An 18,759-nucleotide genomic window follows, 5' to 3' on the forward strand; every position below is an offset into this window, starting at 1 on the left:
TTTTAATTTTGTATGTCTCTTCTTTTTTAATTTCTGAACAAATGCCCCTTTTCACACACTTCTTTTAATTTCTCAACAACGCATATTTTCACACAACTCTTTTAATTGTTGAGCGACCCACCCTTTCACAAACTAATTAACGAGAATTAGATTGACTCATCTCTTTATACTACTTAATAGATCTTCCGACTATTATGATCAGAGACTTTATTCCTAATATGCATTTTCAAGATGATGACTCTTTGACTATTATTCTTGGGAAATTATGGATTAATTTCTGGGTCAGATCAATTGTAGATGAATTGAATTATATGGACCATGTGATGATATCATGTTAACTTATATGAACTTTCAACTTAAAATTAATTGACCGATAAGTGAAATGAGTTATTTCTTTTACATATTATGTAGAATCTTTTAACTTTGAATGTGAGACTTTATATTAGATGTACTTTGTATTATGTTAACAAATATGCATTTATTTACACAAGTTTGGCCTAATCAAAATGCATGAGCTTCTTTAACATTCGGAACAAAATAAGATTTAATAAATAAATATTATCTTATACCTTTTCATGAAAAATTTAAGATATCTGCATAAATTTAGAACTTTAACAAGCTCCAGTATTTATGTGTATTTTTAACATGTTGATATCAATATACGTTTTTATCCGTCACAAACTTCAGTAATCACATTCTTTTTGTATGTCCATGTACATTATTTTCAAAATTTTAATATATTTAATCAGTATATTCTTTAATGAGAGTTATTCAGAAATTTATATACATTGTTGTGTGCTATTTTGAGATAAAACTTGTTATAGTGCAATTTTACTGTTTTTTACTTGTCTTTACAAAGTAAAATTTTTTTAATAAAAAGTCAGAAAAACATAGACGGCCACCCACACATCTCTCAACCGGAGTTTACTCCTTTCTTTAGTCACCGCAAAATCCATAATCCTGATTTTTTTTCGATTAGAACATAGTCCTGATTATGAAAAAACAATACAGATACACTACTCATCACAACAATAAACAATCAGTTGATCAATTGAAGCTCATTTATTATCCAGGAAAACAAAAACAACACTTCATATAAGATAGAGTTGTTAGAATCATGTCTAATTTGCAACAAGCTGGACAGACCAAGGGTCAAGCTAACGTCTCTTCTTTCATCCCATTTCTTGTTTAAATAGGCTATCAAAAATAAATTATAAATTTGGTTATGTAATAATTTATATATTGGTAATATGCAGGAGAAGGCCGAGCAATGGACTGAATCTGCCAAGGAAACTGCACACAGCGCTCGTGACAAGACTGCTAACGCTGCTCAGTCCACCAAAGAATCCACCCAACATGGCCAACAACAAGCCTCTGGTTTCATCCAACAAGTAATATCAGTTAACCATTAGAATTTGTTCTCATAATATGAATTTTAGCAAGACTACAAACTTGTGTTAATCTAGACTAATGTTTAAAATATTTTTGGAGACAGACTGGAGAGTCAGTGAAGAATATGGCTCAGGGTGCGGTCGATGAATAATACTCACACAAGCACAAAAATGAATAACGAACCACTACTCTCTTATCATTTTTCACACCAAACAAGACATTCAAACACAATTCCGCGGCAAACAATCCAGATCTTCATCCATAGACCCACTACACAACAATCTATCATTGATTTCCAGCTCCCATGTATCACCGACCATCAAGGTAATATAACTAATTCAACAACTAAGGGCATGTAATTCATGTTATCATACCATGCCATTAAACACCTTGACTCCGCATTGCTTATTTATCACACTGTCCAATACGCGAGGAATGTATTCCCAACCAACATGAATTATGATCTTCAAATAACGGTTACCATCACGGACAACAATCCATACGCAACTGCAAGACTAGATGTCGACCTTATCATCACCAATCTTGAAGGAACTAATAGGCCTCCAACTGTGGGAAAAGAAAGTGATATGTGCACTATATGCTTCGGGAATTACAACTATGGAAACAACATATGCTATTTCCTTTGCCGCCAGAATTTCCATTTTCCATGCATTGATCAATGACTTTGTAGAAATATAAGTTATCTCATATGTAAGGAAAGCAATCTATGATATCCAGATCACTTCGCTTTAATATGAGGTTACTTATGTGTTAATTCCCGGTTTCATTGATGTACTTTTTGGCTTTTGCCAATAATTTTGGAAACTAATTGTTTTCCATAGTTCTAAAATCTGTCATACTCACATATTAAAATGGATCAAATGTATCATTTCTATACTATTACCACTTACCTCTATCAAATGGATCAAACAAATCTTTTTCGACTTATTAAATAACAAAATATACGACTACACGCCGGAATACCAGTAGCTATTTCACAGTCTCAGTTTCTTCATTTTGTATCACTAAACAGTTTTATTGTTTCACTTGACAATTTTACAAACATTTTATTTAGTCATTAATATTTCGCATTATTCAAGGAAACCTTCAAATCTTCTTCAGAACATTATACTAGAACAAAAAGAAGAAAATATATACATATTTTAGCATATATTAGGAGTACACTGCCACAAACCTGACCCCAAAAAAACAGAGCTATGGCACTGCCGATACATACACAACATCAGCCTAACATCTTTTCAGCATCAACATAATAATCATTGCATTATATAGCATACAAACACATATACCATCGAACCATGCCACAATCTCTCTACCTTTAGTGAGTGAGAGCCACTGCAGCTTCTTGAACCAGCGGCTGAGTAACATGCACAAAATGCTCAGCCTCACGCTCCACTTCTTCCCAACACCTATGAGAGTCTCTCCCTTCACCCATTCTCTTCACAAACCCCACGAATCTCCCCCAGTTCTCCGCCCTAAACAGCTCCGGATTCATCCTCAGGTAAGTAAACGCGCACATCTCTCTGCTTTCTCCCTCGTTGTTCCGATCAAAGATCAGCGCTGACGCCTTGAGGATCTGCTCGTGGGCGTAGTCATCGTACCTAGGCAACGCGTTTTCACCAGCTAGAGGAACTTCCGAGGCTAGAGTAGCTAAAGCCACCTGGTTCACTAGCTGCTCTGGTGCACAAAGCGCGTCTTGAGGCTGCTCGTGGTCTCTCATCTCGATACAGGTAAAGTTGAATACAGCCTTGTGTCTGGCTAACATCTGGGCGATGGGGAGGTATCCGTCTCTGAACCTTGTGTTGTAGTATCCTGCTGTGAGCTCAGGAGCGTGTGAGCGTGTCCCGTAGTGCCAGTGGATTCCAGCGACTTTGGCTGATATTTTGACACTAGTGCTTTCGAATATCGATTTGGCTGAGGAAAGGATCCTCTCGCCGTGATCTAGCAACATCTGGGAGTACCATGTGAGGAAGAACTCTCCGTACTCTGTGTTCCAACCACCGTCTTCTTTTTTGAAGAAGTGAGTGTCTTCTGGCCAGTTATTGTAGTGACCAGCATCGGTTGGGCCAGTACTGCCCCACTCTGGCTTCCCATAAGCCTCAGCCGCTGCTTTCAAGCTGCTTAATGAGTACTGCAAGATAACAAGTAAAAACAGTTCAGTATTTACATTATTTGTAAAATGAATCAGAGGCTGTTGCGGAGATTACCTTGTCATAGCATTGGAAGGCTCCAATCCCTGGGAACTTCCATGTCCCGTCCTGCTCGGGATACGAAGGGTAACGCAGCTCTCCTGCTGGCCCCATTCCCACTTGAATTTCCTGTAAAACGAATTCAATAAAAACTCAAATCATTTAGTAGAGAAACAAAGGAAGTCAAAGAGGCATGTTTCTGATATGAGACACGAAATGGGTAAAAAAGAAGGTGCAGTTACCACAATGGTGTCTCCAAGAAGATGCCTGAAGTTATCTCTGAAAGCACGCATGAAATCAGAGTAGCATTGCACGGGTGTTCGACCTTTGAGAAGTGGGAGTGTATCAGCACCAAGAGATATATACTCATGGTTCCTTCTTCCCCACTGATCAGTGTATCCAAGGTCTGGATCATTGTCAACCTCTTCAACAACCCACTGAGGCAGAGGAATACTGGAGAAGACAATAAAAAGTTCCCAATAAGAACACACCAAAATCGCAATTCCCGTGCACGTCAATGAAAAGTTGAACACTTTGGCGTACCCAATTGATCAAAATCTGCTATTTTCCAAGCCTCTCTTCATTTCAATTCTAAAATCTTAATCAAGTTTCATATAGAGACTCATCCTAGTCAAACTCAACATTCATAAACATACACCAAAGCTTAAAGATGCAATCTTTAGTAATAAAAAACGTACAATACAAAGATCAATGTAGAGAAGAAGGTACATACGTGACAGAGTCACCAACGTTACCACCGCACTGATGAAAAGACATAACAGCCTGAACCTTGAGCCCAACCTTCCTCGCCATCTCAAGCACCTCATCGTACCCTCCCCAGTTATAACCCCCCGGAGCCTCCCTCTCCACCAAACCCCACCACACATCTATCATGATCCCTTCCACACCTCCACTCCTCAACGCCTGGAGACTCGCTCTCATCGCCTTCCTCCGATTCACCGCGTTCCCCATCGTCACGCTATCCAGCGGCATCATCACGAAAACCGGAACTCCCCCTCCTCCGCCGCCGACCCTTCCTTCTTTGTGCGTTCTTCGCTCCTCCGTCGTCTCCACCGCGAATGCTTTACACGCCACCGACAGATCCGCTTGCGCCGTCGCCAAAACCGGATTCATTCGGCGAGGCTTGTGATTCAGGTCCATCGCTTTATGCATCCTCGCCAACGGTGGTGAAACCGATAGAGATGAATTTACCGGCGACGCGGTGGTTATTTCACGGGACTTGATCGGAGCTCCGGCGAGAGCTCCGAGCTGATGCGGTAACCGAAGCGCCATTTTCTCTATATGTAAATTTCCCGAGAAAATAAAAACGAATTTGAGAATCGATTGTAATTTGAATATAATATAACAAATTGGATTTTCTGTTTTTGTTTTTGAAATTAGAAACTGTGTAACGGAGGAGGAGGAGGAGATCTGGAGAGGGAGAGAAAGGAAGTGTATTTATAGGGGAAAGCATTAGAAATGATTATAATAATAATCGTTGCTGATGTAGCAACACGTACGTGACGACGATGTTGGATAAAGACCACTCTTTTAATTAGATCTCGAGGACGGATGTAGTAGTAGCTGAGTTGGCGCCACACCTGTATAACTGTAACTACCGGTTAATTTAGCTAAACCGGCTTGGTTTTTCTTCGACTATAGTTATTTCTTTTTAACCAAATCTGGTTTAATTCAATCCCTTATATATTAACCTAAACCTAACCACTAATTCCTCTTTAACCGTTGAAATACTTTTTTTTTGGACAAACCGTTCAAAGACTTATATATCCATCTTCCTCTCACATGTAGAACCCAATTGTTAAACTCTGTCTTATGCGCAACAATGTTGATTATCCCAAAAAAAATGTTTCCTATTATGTTCTGGTTAAATTGATAGAACCATCCAGTGACATTCAAAAAAAGTTGTGTAAAAGTTAACAACAAAAATATTATCTTTACATTATATATGTATTTAATGGTTATAAGCAATTTTAGAAACATAGAAAACATAATATATTACCTTACACAATATTAGCAATTTTAGTTCCAATCGATTTTGGTAGGTAGGAAAAAATATGGATGAAAGACTCTTGTTAATTGACATTTCTAATAAAATTTGTTAATTGAATCGTGTCTTGTAATTATTAAACTCTTAATTTTTGGTATCTTATTGTTTAATTTCGTTAAACAAATTTAACATCTAATCACTTTTTTGGTGGATTGTTATCTCCAAATGTAAATGTTGTTAGTGAACAATCAAGAAGACTTATTAATAATATTGTAGGTCTCCATGTATTTGTTTCAAGTATTTTTAAACTAACTTCAATCCGGTATGTAATCGATAGAATATAGCATATTATGATTCAGAATCTATGTATGGTTTTATTTCATTTGTTTTTAGGGTATAGGTTTTTCTTTTCGGGACGTCCCTAGTGGGACAGATTTTGTTACAATTTTTTTATGGAATCTTATCTGTTGACGAGGTATAATTAAGATTAAATAATCATATCTTTTCACGTAGTATCTGTTCACGTATAAAACAATGTTTGAAATCAGAAAGTTGAGTAGAAGAAGCTCTAGTAAAAAAAAAAATTAGAAAGAAGAAAAAAATATCAGAACCCTAATTTAGCAACCAAAGAAAAAAAATACTAAACACTATTAATTTTTTTGACATCAAACGCTAATCTATTACTCAAGTTTGAGGTGGTATGGGAAACTAAACCGAAATAGAACAACTAATGTAATACATATCCAGATGAAAGCATCTTGTTATCTTAGCTAATGAATCAGACCATACATTTTCAGATCGAAGAATAAAAACAATCGAGAAATCTAAAAATATGTTCTTCAGCTTCTGCATCTCATTTAATTCAATTGAGAAGTTGGGCCATGCTCATAGGTCTTGAATCATCGAGATAAGATCTTTATAATCGGTGCCAAAATCCTAAAATCCTGACACGTCGATAGCTGAAGCATGTACTCCATTGCCCATGATAGGGCCTCAAGCTCCATGTGAAGTGGTGAGATTCCTCGTCGCTGGTTTTGTGCTCCGAAAAGCTGAGTTATTCCTTCTGAGGTTTTCTATGTCCATCCATAACCACTGAAGAATTCGTCATGTGTCTATGATCCATTTATCATGCATCTTTCAGAATTTTTTTCTCTGTTTATGGTTTTGTGTAACTTCGTATTCTTGTTTGATGTTTGCTTCGAACCAAGCATGGCATTCTGATTCAGCATGTCAGCATGTCGGACAGTTTCCAAAGGGTCCATGTCTATTTCTCTATATAATTTATCATTTCTTGTTTTCCAAATGTACCACATAATCCAAGATATGGGTCTTTATCCAGCTCAAGGTCTTATATATCATTCTTCCTCCAGAAAAGATAGTCTATGTTAGCATAGTGGCTTGCTCTAGGGAACAACAATGGTGGAGTTGGGGTTGCTGCATGTGCCCATGTCTGTAATGTTGGGGGACATTAAAAGATGGCATGGTTTATAGTTTCATTATCTGATCCGCATCTAGGGCAGTAGTTGTCGCATCGCATATGACGATGTGTTAGGTTGCTTGTTACTGCTAATTGTCCAAAGATTGTTTGCCGGATAAAATGTTTTAGTTTTGGTGGAGCTTGTATCTTCCAAGCAAATGTTTGGAGTTTTGTAATGCTCGGCTCCATCTAGGTGTCAACCATATCTCTATTGAGAGTGTTCCTTGCAACTCAGTACCCTGACTTAACAGTGTACATTATATTCTTAGTATAGTTCCAGCAATATTTGTCTCGTTGATATCTTTGACTTATGGTCAAACATTATAACATAGGGATATCTTATGGGTCGACATAGTTTTCAAGCAAAGTCAGAGTTCCATGTTTTTGGATCATGCATCTGTCATAAGATCATGAACTAACATCATCGGATAAACCACTAGTGCTATTGGTCTAGCTGATCTTACTGGTATCGTTGGTATCCAACAATCTTCCCAAGCTCTAATTTCGAAATGTACTTTTTTTCTACTCCCCAACATCATTAATGGTTTCGTTGCTACTATATTCGTCCATCTATATAAGGGCATGTCTGCATCATTTAGCCTACTATATCTGAAATACTTTTTTCTTAGAACTCTAGCTACTAGAGATTTTGAGTTATGTACCAAGCGCCATAATTATTTGCTTGTTTGCCTAGTAAAGCTAGGTTGAAGTCATGAATCATCCAAAAACACTATTAATTAAAAGAAAGGGAAGTTGGTAAGGTATATATTATGTGAAGAAAAAAAAAAAAAAACAACGGTCAGGCTCCAAGGTTTTTAAGAAACTTAACGAACCCTCTGTGCAACTAACTAACTCGTGCTCCACTTTGGTTCTATTTCGATCTCATACTCAGCTCGACAGCTCGTCTCGGCGACTCCGTCTTCAATTCTCTCTGCATCACCGCAGTTTCTCTCTTCTTTCTTCCCCACCGTCACTTCCGGAGAGGTAACTAACTCGTCCTCCACTAAGTTCTGTACTCTCATACTCACGCCGTCATCTTCGTGAGCGACTCGTCTTCTTTCTTCACCATCGTCGTCTTGTTTATCAGATTTTCTCACGGTCGGTTTTTCCATCGCACGAGCATCGCGTGAATCTTGTTCGCCAGTACTCCACCTCACGTCTCTCTTCTTTAATCACCGTCCGTAAGGTAGATCTTCGAGGCTCTTCCGCCGTGAATCTGTTCTGACTTGTGTAATTCATGTCTCTCTTCTCACCTTCCCCTCTCCATATCTTTCTCAGCTTTTCTTGAGGAACGTAACGTCTCCGTTTTATTCTTCCTCCAGCGTAAAGGTAAGTAGTCTTACTCATTTGTCAGGGTTAGGTTTTCGTGTTTTCTTTATCAGATTCTTTTGCCAAGACACACACACACCACACTGATGTTATCCGTTGCTTCTGCCAAGAATCTAGGCCTTAGTTTTTCTTTAGGGTATTGTAAGCCTGTTATTGATTTGGTGCTTAATTACGAGTCGCATCATAAATCTAACTATGATCCAATTGTTAATAGGATTAAAATGGCCCAATACTAGTGTGAACAATGCCCGGTGAATTCTCACGTGGCCACCGTATATTGCGCTACTGAGAGCCGCTATGTCTGCGGGTTGTGTGGCATAAATTGCTTGAGACAGATGCACTCAGTTCAGGAAATTGTTGAACGACCCGTGGTAAAACCCCCTTCCAAATTTACATTTATAATATTCATGTTTTGATCATTTGCCTCCTATAACTGTTTTTTACCGTTAGGTTCATCAAGGGCAAGAGGAGCAAAACGTGGGAGGAGGACAACTAACACGAGCTGAGATTCAGAGGCAGAACAGAAGACTTGCTGCTATCAGGCTAGACCTTAAGAGACCCATACGCAAGAAGTACGTGCTTTCATTATCATACGACTACGATTTTATAAAAGTTTTTTGCTTTATATCTACCTTTTGCACTCGTTGCAGGACTGCCCCAAAAATCAAAGGAGCAGCTAAACTAAGGGGAAAATATGCGAAAGAGAGATTTGCAAGAAAAGATGATCCAAAAGATGATGGTGCAAGTGGCGCAGCCGCAGTAAACTAGTTATTTCACAAAAGAAGAAAGAATAAGTCTGCAGCGTTTATGTGGAGAAGAAGTACATAAGAAATTGTTGAAAATTACATTCTGATGATTTTTTTATTTCATATCTAGAACCTATGCGACAGTTGAATTTGATATTTTTTTAAAATTTGATTTAAAATATTCACAACTTGTTTTCAGAAATACATATATAACCTTCACCGTTGTTTTTTTTATCGGACAGTAAAAAGGAAATTTCAAAGGATATATATATATATATATTTTCAATTAAGTTTCAAATCATGTTGTACGCGGGCAGTTGGTATGTGATAGTGACAATGATACAACGTTATGATATTTGATTACAAATTAATTGACTATGAAACTGATATATACTAATATATATTAGTAAGGTTTTGTCCAAAATTTTTTTTTCCAAATATACATATATATATATTAGTAAGGTAAAATTATGAGTTTGTTTTTTATATAATTTTTAATAAGCGGATTTGTAAACCATGATTATTACGTTCATAAGCAAGATATAAAAAGTGGTCATGATTTGGTTTGTAATAAATACATTTGGAAATAACACTATCACTTAGAATGATTAATCGAACGCCTAAATTATTAGATAATCAGTATTGATGTTTACCAATTATAACAATATACTAAATGTATTAATATAATAGCTTAAAATCATAATTTACAAATAATAATATATTATTTATTTTATTTGTACAACTACATATTAATTATTATAATTTATAAATAATAAATTATCTTTTATTTTTTATCATATTATAATTATCTTGTTAAGTAATCCATACGGTTCTAGAGTCTACAAGCATCCATACGAAGGCCGCTTTCATACAAACATTCATAAGGTGGAAAAAAAAAACATTCACAAGGTGTTTTGCCTTGAATAACCTTCCTCGGAGTCCTATTTAATACATGAACCACTGGAGAAACTTATTAATAATGGTGCCTCTAATTTAATAGCAAACCCTTTCTCAATAATAATAACTACTTCGGGTAATAACTTGCACATGTAAAATAATTGATTAGATTATTTATTTTACGCTGTAATTAAAAGTTTGTCGTATAGCTTTTTCAAAGTACGAGCATTCAGATATCCGTTTGGATTCAACTAATCTACTCGGATTTTAATTTTTAAAGTTAGAAATTTAAATATGATTGTAATATTTACAAATTTTGGTTTGAATTTAGATTGAATTTGGTTCTAATCATTGCAAGTTCGGTTCGGATTCGAGTTCGGATACCTACTTTAATTATGTAATTTTTTAACAAAAATTTAAATATACGTAATCCTTAGAATCCAAAAATAAAAATAATATAAAACATAAAAATTTGAATAATTTATGACTAAATACTTAAATTACATAAAAAGGTTCAATTTAAATATTTAGATGGAGACCATAAATATTTTCAGTATTTTGAACATATTTTGTTATTTTAGATATTTTCATATTAATGAATATCTTATAGATATAAAATTTAAAATAACTAATATATTTAAGTATAAAACTATGTTTTAGATTATTTCGGTATCAAAATATTCAGTTTTGATCGGATTCTGGTCTCGTTATCCGATATTAAACTTTTTAGATCTATTTGAGTACTTAATCATTTAGTTTGTGTCTAGTATTACTTTCAAATCAAGTTCGGGTTTTCGGATCCACATATTTTACCAAGACATACTTTCTTCTACAAATATAAAGAAAAATAAATAAATGTAAAATTAATATATTAAGCTTTTTTTCCATGAATAATTATTGGACCATACTTTAAGAATACTAATAACATGTACTTTCTTATAAAAATTATTGGTAAATATGATAAAAACATGAAACAATCGAGTGAAAAAGGTTAGAGTTGCATCAAAAATAATGTGATATATTCACTCGGTACATGAATTCTCTTTTTCAATTGATTTCACGAATTTTCTTTTTATTTAAAGCTTTTTTTTATTTCTGAATTTTTCTAACAATCTAATTATGTTTCTAATTCTTAGTCTCACATGAAAACTTTGTAAAGAAAAAAAAATTTGGCTAAAGTAAAGACCCAACTTTGTGTGTGATGTTTTTCACCCTAATTTCCTTAGTTCATAACCAATCACAATTATTTGTTGCTTTTGTATGTATAAACCCCAATCATGACCAAGTTCGGCAAGATACAAAAATTTTAATTTTTTAAAACATTTTCATTGCGGCATTTTAGTTGATGTGAATCTTAATGATTTTGTAATTTATTTCTTTCAACAATGATAGTATTCAGTACTTGTCTGGAGAGAACTTCAATTCACTACTACAAAAGTTAAAAATACGAAAACTAAAAATGAGCTGATTAAAAAAATTAATATGTAAATATATTAAATTATTTTCGATAGAGTTAAGAAAAAATTAGTGTGCAAACACATTAATTGATAAATGACTGTGAAACTGACACATAACTATTCTAAAATTGAAATGATTGTAACTTGTAAAGTTTACACGTGTCAATATGTACGTGAACATATTTATTGTAAATAATTTTATTTTAATGTATAAAAGATATTCTGGTGCCTCTAATTAAAGGGTACTTTCGTGTGCAGTTAGTGAGAGATTCAGGTCTACTCAATAGCGAAAAACTCTGGAGGTTAAATTCTTCCAATAGTTTTCCCCTTTTTTGAGTAAGGGATAATTCTTCCAATAGTTAACCACATCTTTTGCTTCAAACGATTGTTTTCTACACATAGTTACAGTTTGGTTACAATCAATTACAAACCGTCGCATATCAGAATTTCCTTAGAAAATTTGTTCGATAGCTACCAAAAAAAATATTGAAAATATTAATTGTTGAAAACTTAAAACAAAAGAAAAAAGCCTAAACTCATGATCTTATTCCAATCTGATAACTAATAGATAAAACACTAAAAACATTAACCGGGTATTAATCGTTCTCCTCGTCGTCTTCAGAATCAGAAAACGTTGCGTTGATCTCAAACACCGCCTGCGGTAATTTAGTAGGGACCTGCAATGGTGGCAAAGGTAGACAGCAATTTTCGACAAATATTTTGCGGCTAAAACAGTGACAAACCGAACACATCATCCTACGCACGTGCCTCCAAGCCCATATGTTGTTGTCGAAATTGTGTTCCCATCGATCGCACTCAAAGCAAAAGAAGTCGCGATGAGCATCACAGTAGAGAAGCACATCTGTTGTTCCACACACACCACACTTCGATGGCTCACTCGTTTTTTTGCAAACTGTCCTACAAATTAGACTTCTTCGGAGTTGTTCTTTCTCTCCCAAGTTATTATTATTAGACATCTTTTTTCCTTACCTCTCTCTCAAATCCCCCTCCGCTTATCTATATATTTGTTCTTCTTGTAGATAAGCTTTTTAATTTGTATATATGGCTAGGATTTATCCCAAACAGGATCGTGTAACAAAATTAAAGCAGAAAGGCAAAAAGAAAAACAAATACTGCCAACTAGTTTATTGTATTATTTAATTAATGAATATTGAAAAGAACAAGATCAAAACGATATGCATGTATATAAGATTTATATAAACATTGACCTTTATATTATTTTTTAGACTTTCAAACGGAAATTCATCTCTAATTTGTTAATTGTTTCAAGATATTTTGTCACTATTTTGCTAAATTGCATCTAAACTGCAGAAAGTCAAATATATAAAATTAATTAATATATAAAATTATAACATTAAATATTTGTAAATAACACATATACTTGATCATTAAAAAAAATATAATTTTACAATTTTTTTAAATTTCAATATCGTACAAGAAGTAAAGTCAGACATAAATTCTCATAATATAAGTAAAATTTTAACCGTAAAATCTATACTATTAAAAGGGAAGGAGTCCCAAAAAATCTACTTATGAAAGGTTATTGGACTTATTCACTAAACTTAACTATTTTTTTGGTCTCACCTTATATTTCTCTAACTATACACTAATCAATTACCTTATATTTCTCTAACTATAAAATAACCAATGCTCTTATTTAATACTCAACTTACTATAATACACCAAAAATTTATACATCAGTATTATTAATTCAGAATCATTGATATATTTTACCCCTATTTTTCTTTGGAATATTACTTTTGTGCCACTAAACCTATTAAAAAAACAGATTATTTTATAATTTATTTAATAATCATACAACTTACGATCATTTTTCTTTAACAAAAACAGTTACTATAAAAATATTTGAATTTATTGGTAATTAAAATCTGAACAATACCATACTTTTAATTCATATTAAATATTTTATGACCCGAATTAACATAAAAACATGATGCAAGTACGGCTAACAGAAAGTTAAAAACATGATACCATTCGACGGTCAAAACATATTAACTTCCAATTACGATTAGAGAAATACTTCACAGTACAACAACAAGCTTAATTATATTTCAAAACTATAGCTTTTTTTTGAAAACCTTCCTAAGTTATTTTTGTGATGAAAATCTTTTACAACTGGGTTTATTAGGAGACAAGTTTTGTATAAATATTTTCTCAGGAAATTATAGCATTTTTAGAATGTTTTTATGTTAAAAAAATATATTATTTATTTTTAACATTTATAGGTAACTCAACTATACTCAACTTAATAATAATTTTATTTCTAAAACTCAAAAATTTAATCTTAATATAGTCATTATAAAACCTATAAACTAGAATGTATAACATAAAAAAATGTAGTTTATTCAATTTTATATCTTAGTAAAATTTATATGAGAAATTTAATAAAAATTTGAAAAATATTATTATGTTATTTTAGTTTTTTACAATGTCATCTGGTATAGATTCACGAGTTAATATGAGTTTTAGATTTTAAAGGATTTTAAATAATAGATTTTTATTAAATTAAAACTATATTATATATGGTGACTGCGTTTACTAGTTTGACTGTGGATACCATTTATTGGTGTTTTGGTTCCTTTTAGTGGAAAATTAGACTGAATGTTCAGGACTTATTAAGATATTTTTTTTAATATTTGACAAAAATGTTTGAGTAATTTGTTTTTATTGGATAATTCAGCTTATAAATAGTATATTTAAGATATTTGGTTATTTAGAAATTACATATAATTAATATTTGTAGGTATATAATTTGTATTTTAAAAATTCAGGTATCTATTTATCTTGGTTCTAGATATATATGATATGTTCGGTTATTTATAAATTTTGGTTCAAGTTTAGTTTCATTTTTTCAATTTGGTACGGATTGATTATTCGGTTCCGAATAATATGACCAAACTTATAAACTATCTTATATAAAAATTTATATTAAAAATTATTAAATTTAAAAAACAAATCCGCGCTTTCTAAATGCGGATCAAAATCTAGTTTTAACTTAAAATATAGATTTAGCAATTTTAACACCGAAAAGATACTTTATGATCTGGGGAAAAGAGATACTGGCTTCTTTTTGAAAATCTTATATAATATTCTTTTGGAAAGTCAGTAAATGATAAACTTGGTGATATGTTATTTATACTTATGGTGAAATAAATTTAATGTAAATCATTCATGGAAATTGTGCCTTAAGCACATTCATCGTCTAGAGTCAATTGATAAATAAAATTAACAACCTCGTATTTGATAATGATCAAATGAAATCAACAAAAGATTCATGTCAAACAATATGCTTAAATTACCCTCATTGACCCAAAAACAAAACCCTAAAGCTATTTTCATCCACTTGTTATAATAAAGAACAAAACAGAGTATTAATCTTCATCGGAATCAAGAAGATCGCTTGGCTCATCGATTAATTCAACTTCGGCTTGTGGTACTTCAATTGGGATGGTCAACTCTGGTAAAGTGTAGCGGAAATTTTCGATCAATAAAGTGCGATTGAAACACTGGCAAACCGTACAAAGCATGCGGCGCACGTGCCTCCAAGACCAATAGTTAGAGGAGTGTTCCCTTATGTCGCATCCTTGGCAGAAGAACTTGGCGTCCGCAGCACAGTAGACAAGCACATCTGTTATTCCACATATAGAACACCGAGTCCGGTAAGTCGGTTCCTCGCAGAATGTTCTGCAGTCTCCTCTTCTCTTTCTGCTTCTTCTTATTTTCTCTTCTTCCACGTTACTACTGCACATCTTAAGCTCCCCTCACACCCCTCCCTACGTTTAAGGTTTATATATAGATATATTTTTTTGTCAAAGGGTTTAATTATATATATATAGATATAGATATATATTGTTGTGACTTTTTATGGTTATTCTCTGTAGATAAGTACTCTTTTAATTTGTATATATGGCTAGGATTTGTTCTTATTGTGGGTCCCACCAACTTATCTATACTCATTAGTCTATTTTGGTATTCTATTTTTAATTTTTGAAATCTGGTAATACGCGTGAATTTTTATAAGTTATTTTGTAGAAATTCTATAATTTATTATTACATCCAATATGTTTTAGATGATATATATTTAAGTACATTAAAATTAATTTCTAAGAAAGATGCTTCTGTTTGATCGGAGGTTTGTAAATGTTGGTGGCCATGCGTTTCTATTCCACTAATACTTGATGACTGCAAAAAATTATAAAGCTTAAATTATTATAATAGGGGAACTTTTTAAAAAAAAGAGTGAGACTCAGCTACCAGCAATGGGGAGGCACGAGCAAAAAAGTTATGTCAAGTTCCCCTTTTCTCTAAGTGGAGGCAAAAGAAGAAAGAAACGCATAAGAGTTAAAAGAAAAACATGAAAATAAAATTAGTATACATGCAGAGGAGAGAGTATTCAACGTACGTGGGTAGTTTATCTTTTTTTTTGGTAAATAATTTTTTTGACCCAAACTTCTTTCTATTGTAGCAATGGTCGTGTTCATCCAGTATTAGTTTCAAGAAAGAGAAAAGCATTGACCAAGTCAAATAATAATAGAAATCGGAAAACGGAACCGAAAGAAGAAACATATAAACACATACATAGATAATAGATCACTCGAAACAAAATAGATACAAACAAAGCAATTTGTATTTCAAATGCAAACCCCCAAACATCTTAACGGGAATAAAATTACAAAAAAACATGAAAATCAAAGAGCTGGAGGATCAGAACGGCGAGGTAAAGGAGATCCAGGGGTCATTCCCGGAAACTGAATGGAGTCATCATCATTATCATGGTATATATAGGCAAAACCACCGTGACGGGCAATATCCATTCCTCTCATCTCATCATTCGCCGAGATCCTTAGCAAATTGAGCTGTTTAAGGATGAAGAAGAGTGTTCCCATTGTGGCACTAACCCATCCCACAATCACAACTATCTGAACCAGCTGAGCTCCCAATAGCTTCCCTCCTCCGCCCATAAACAGTCCGTAATGCCTTCCTGGGCTGGCTCCGTATACCTCGTTTACATATTTCTCATTTGCAAAAAGTCCTACAAATATCAACCCCCATGCACCGCACCCTCCATGTAGCTGTGCGGCCTCAAGCGGATCATCATACTTTAAGAGCTCTGCGAGCTTGTTGCATCCGATAAGGACGATGGAAGCAATGAAGCCGCAGACAATCGCTGCCCATGGCTCTACCACAGAGCAACCTGCGGTTATGGCCGCAAACCCGCCAAGTAACCCGTTGCAAACGTCAGATACCATCCAGTGACCTGATAAGAAGCGTTTGCCGAAGAGCGTTGTTAGAGCCGCAGTACATCCGGAGAGCGTGGTTGTAACCGCTGTTCGACCAATTCCGCTCCATTGGCCGTAGTTGGAACCAGATTCGTAAGGAATAAGAATCTTGGTGAAGGAACCGGGGTTGAAACCATACCAACCGAACCAGAGTAAGAAGGTTCCTAAGACGACAAGCGAGGCAGAGTGGCCGCGCAGAGCAATAGCGCGGCCCCCTTCCTCGAACCGGCCGATTCTAGGACCTTCAATAAGGGCACCCCATAATCCAGCAATACCACCAACCATGTGAACAACACCGGAGCCAGCAAAGTCAATGGCTCCGGTACCAAACAAGCGGTTTTCTGAAAGGAAGGGACTAGCCCATCCGTCGGGGGACCAGAACCAGTGCGCCACGACCGGGTAAACAAAACCAGTTAAAAAAGAAGAGTATATCAAGTACGCCACAAACTGAGTCCTCTCAGCTATTGATCCGCTTGTAATCCCAGCGGCTGCGATTGCAAACGCCCATTGGTATAGGAAGAAGGAGTAGTCCGAGGAAGAAGTGGGGTAGTTTTTAAGACCAAAGTTGTGTATTCCAATGAATCCACCGGAGGACTCGCCAAAAGCAAAGGCGTAACCAAAGAGATAGTAAGAGATTCCTCCGGCTGCAGCGTCAAGGACATTTGTGAGCATGATGTTCATTGTATTCTTGGCTCTAACGGAGCCAGCACAGAGCATGGCAAAGCCAAGCTGCATGGCGAAGACGAGGTAAGCCGAGAAGAGGAGGTAGGTGTTGTCTATGGCGTAGGCTGCATCGGTGAACTTGTTGTTGACGGTGCCTAGTTGGCCGCAGATGTAGTTAGCCGCGGCCGTGGCGTTGGGGCCGAGCAGAGCGGAGAGTTCGGCTGCGGAGCATGTTATAGCTCCAGACATGTTGAGAGACCTTAGAAGGAAAGCAAGATTCGAATAAGAAAAATTGTTGTCTCTTGTGTCTATTAAAAGAATGAAGAGGATGCTTAGGGTTGACTTTTGATTCCGGCTTAACCAATTAAATTCGTAGTTAATTAATTACTATAAAAGTTGTGACGTACTGTTTAACAACATTATTGAATTAGAGACGGAATCTGCCAAATCTTTTAACTACTTGCAATATACGGTTACGGTTTTTAGTGATTGGCATGTACTTTGTGAATACAAAAATGCAAGGGAATATATAAATGGAAAAATGATTGTACACCAAGTATAAACCATCGTATAATCATATATCTAAATAACATTATAGCACTTATAATTACACGAACTGTATAATTAATATGATCACATATTAACTAACATATTTTACGTTTTAACACCATAATCATATATAGGGACTTGGCAGTTCAATATTGTAAAACAGACCATTACAAATAGAAAACAAATTTAACCGATATATGTTAACTAATACAGATTTTTTTTTTATTTAAATCAAGTCTATTTTTCAATACTAAGTTACTAGGTTTTGAAACCAAATTTTCTATCTATGTATAATAGCAATCTCAATTAATGTCAAAGGTTGTGTTGTTTCATCCTAAAAATTACATTTGTTGAAAATAAATTATCAGATTAGATTTGTGTCTTTTCAACATCATCTCTAAAATCTATTGTTCTAAAATTTGTGTTTTTTAATTAGTTTTAAAACATACTTAAAATATTCCAAAAATTTCTTACTAAAATTGAGTAGTATTTGTTAAATAATATATGTGTATGTTAATTTTAGGGGATATATTGGTTTAAAAGAATTATGAAAAAAAAAGATGTATCTTTATTTTTTCTGATAAATCTGTTATATTGATATAAAGAAATATTTTTCATCATAAAAATTGTATTGGTTTTAAAAAGTTATTTAAATGTCTAAAATGTAACTTTTAATTCTAATATTGTGTTGTGTCATTTCATCTTAAGCG

At 34.3% G+C, this 18,759-nt stretch overlaps 3 protein-coding genes across 3 annotated transcripts; all 3 read right to left on the reverse strand.

Annotated features, from left to right (window-relative positions):
- Positions 1–2,504: 2,504 nt before the first annotated feature.
- On the reverse strand, positions 2,505–5,306 carry LOC103860025 (beta-amylase 1, chloroplastic). The gene is made up of 4 exons (XM_009137636.3): positions 4,336–5,306; positions 3,845–4,055; positions 3,621–3,731; positions 2,505–3,544 (listed from the first exon to the last, which is right to left on the reverse strand). Exons 1-4 carry the CDS (start codon positions 4,893–4,895, stop codon positions 2,732–2,734), a joined length of 1,695 nt encoding a protein of 564 aa, XP_009135884.1. The 5' UTR covers positions 4,896–5,306; the 3' UTR covers positions 2,505–2,731.
- A 6,678-nt stretch (positions 5,307–11,984) lies between these two features.
- Positions 11,985–18,021, reverse strand: LOC103860026 (putative ammonium transporter 1 member 5). Its single transcript, XM_033288309.1, has one exon. The coding sequence runs from the start codon at positions 17,747–17,749 to the stop codon at positions 16,247–16,249; it is 1,503 nt and encodes a 500-aa protein (XP_033144200.1). The 5' UTR covers positions 17,750–18,021; the 3' UTR covers positions 11,985–16,246.
- Positions 14,930–15,307, reverse strand: LOC103860232 (B-box domain protein 31-like). Its single transcript, XM_009137821.1, has one exon. It carries the CDS (start codon positions 15,305–15,307, stop codon positions 14,930–14,932), a length of 378 nt encoding a protein of 125 aa, XP_009136069.1.
- Positions 18,022–18,759: the final 738 nt, after the last annotated feature.

This window comes from Brassica rapa, chromosome A03 (assembly GCF_000309985.2).
Source record: "Brassica rapa cultivar Chiifu-401-42 chromosome A03, CAAS_Brap_v3.01, whole genome shotgun sequence".
Taxonomy (NCBI): domain Eukaryota; kingdom Viridiplantae; phylum Streptophyta; class Magnoliopsida; order Brassicales; family Brassicaceae; genus Brassica; species Brassica rapa.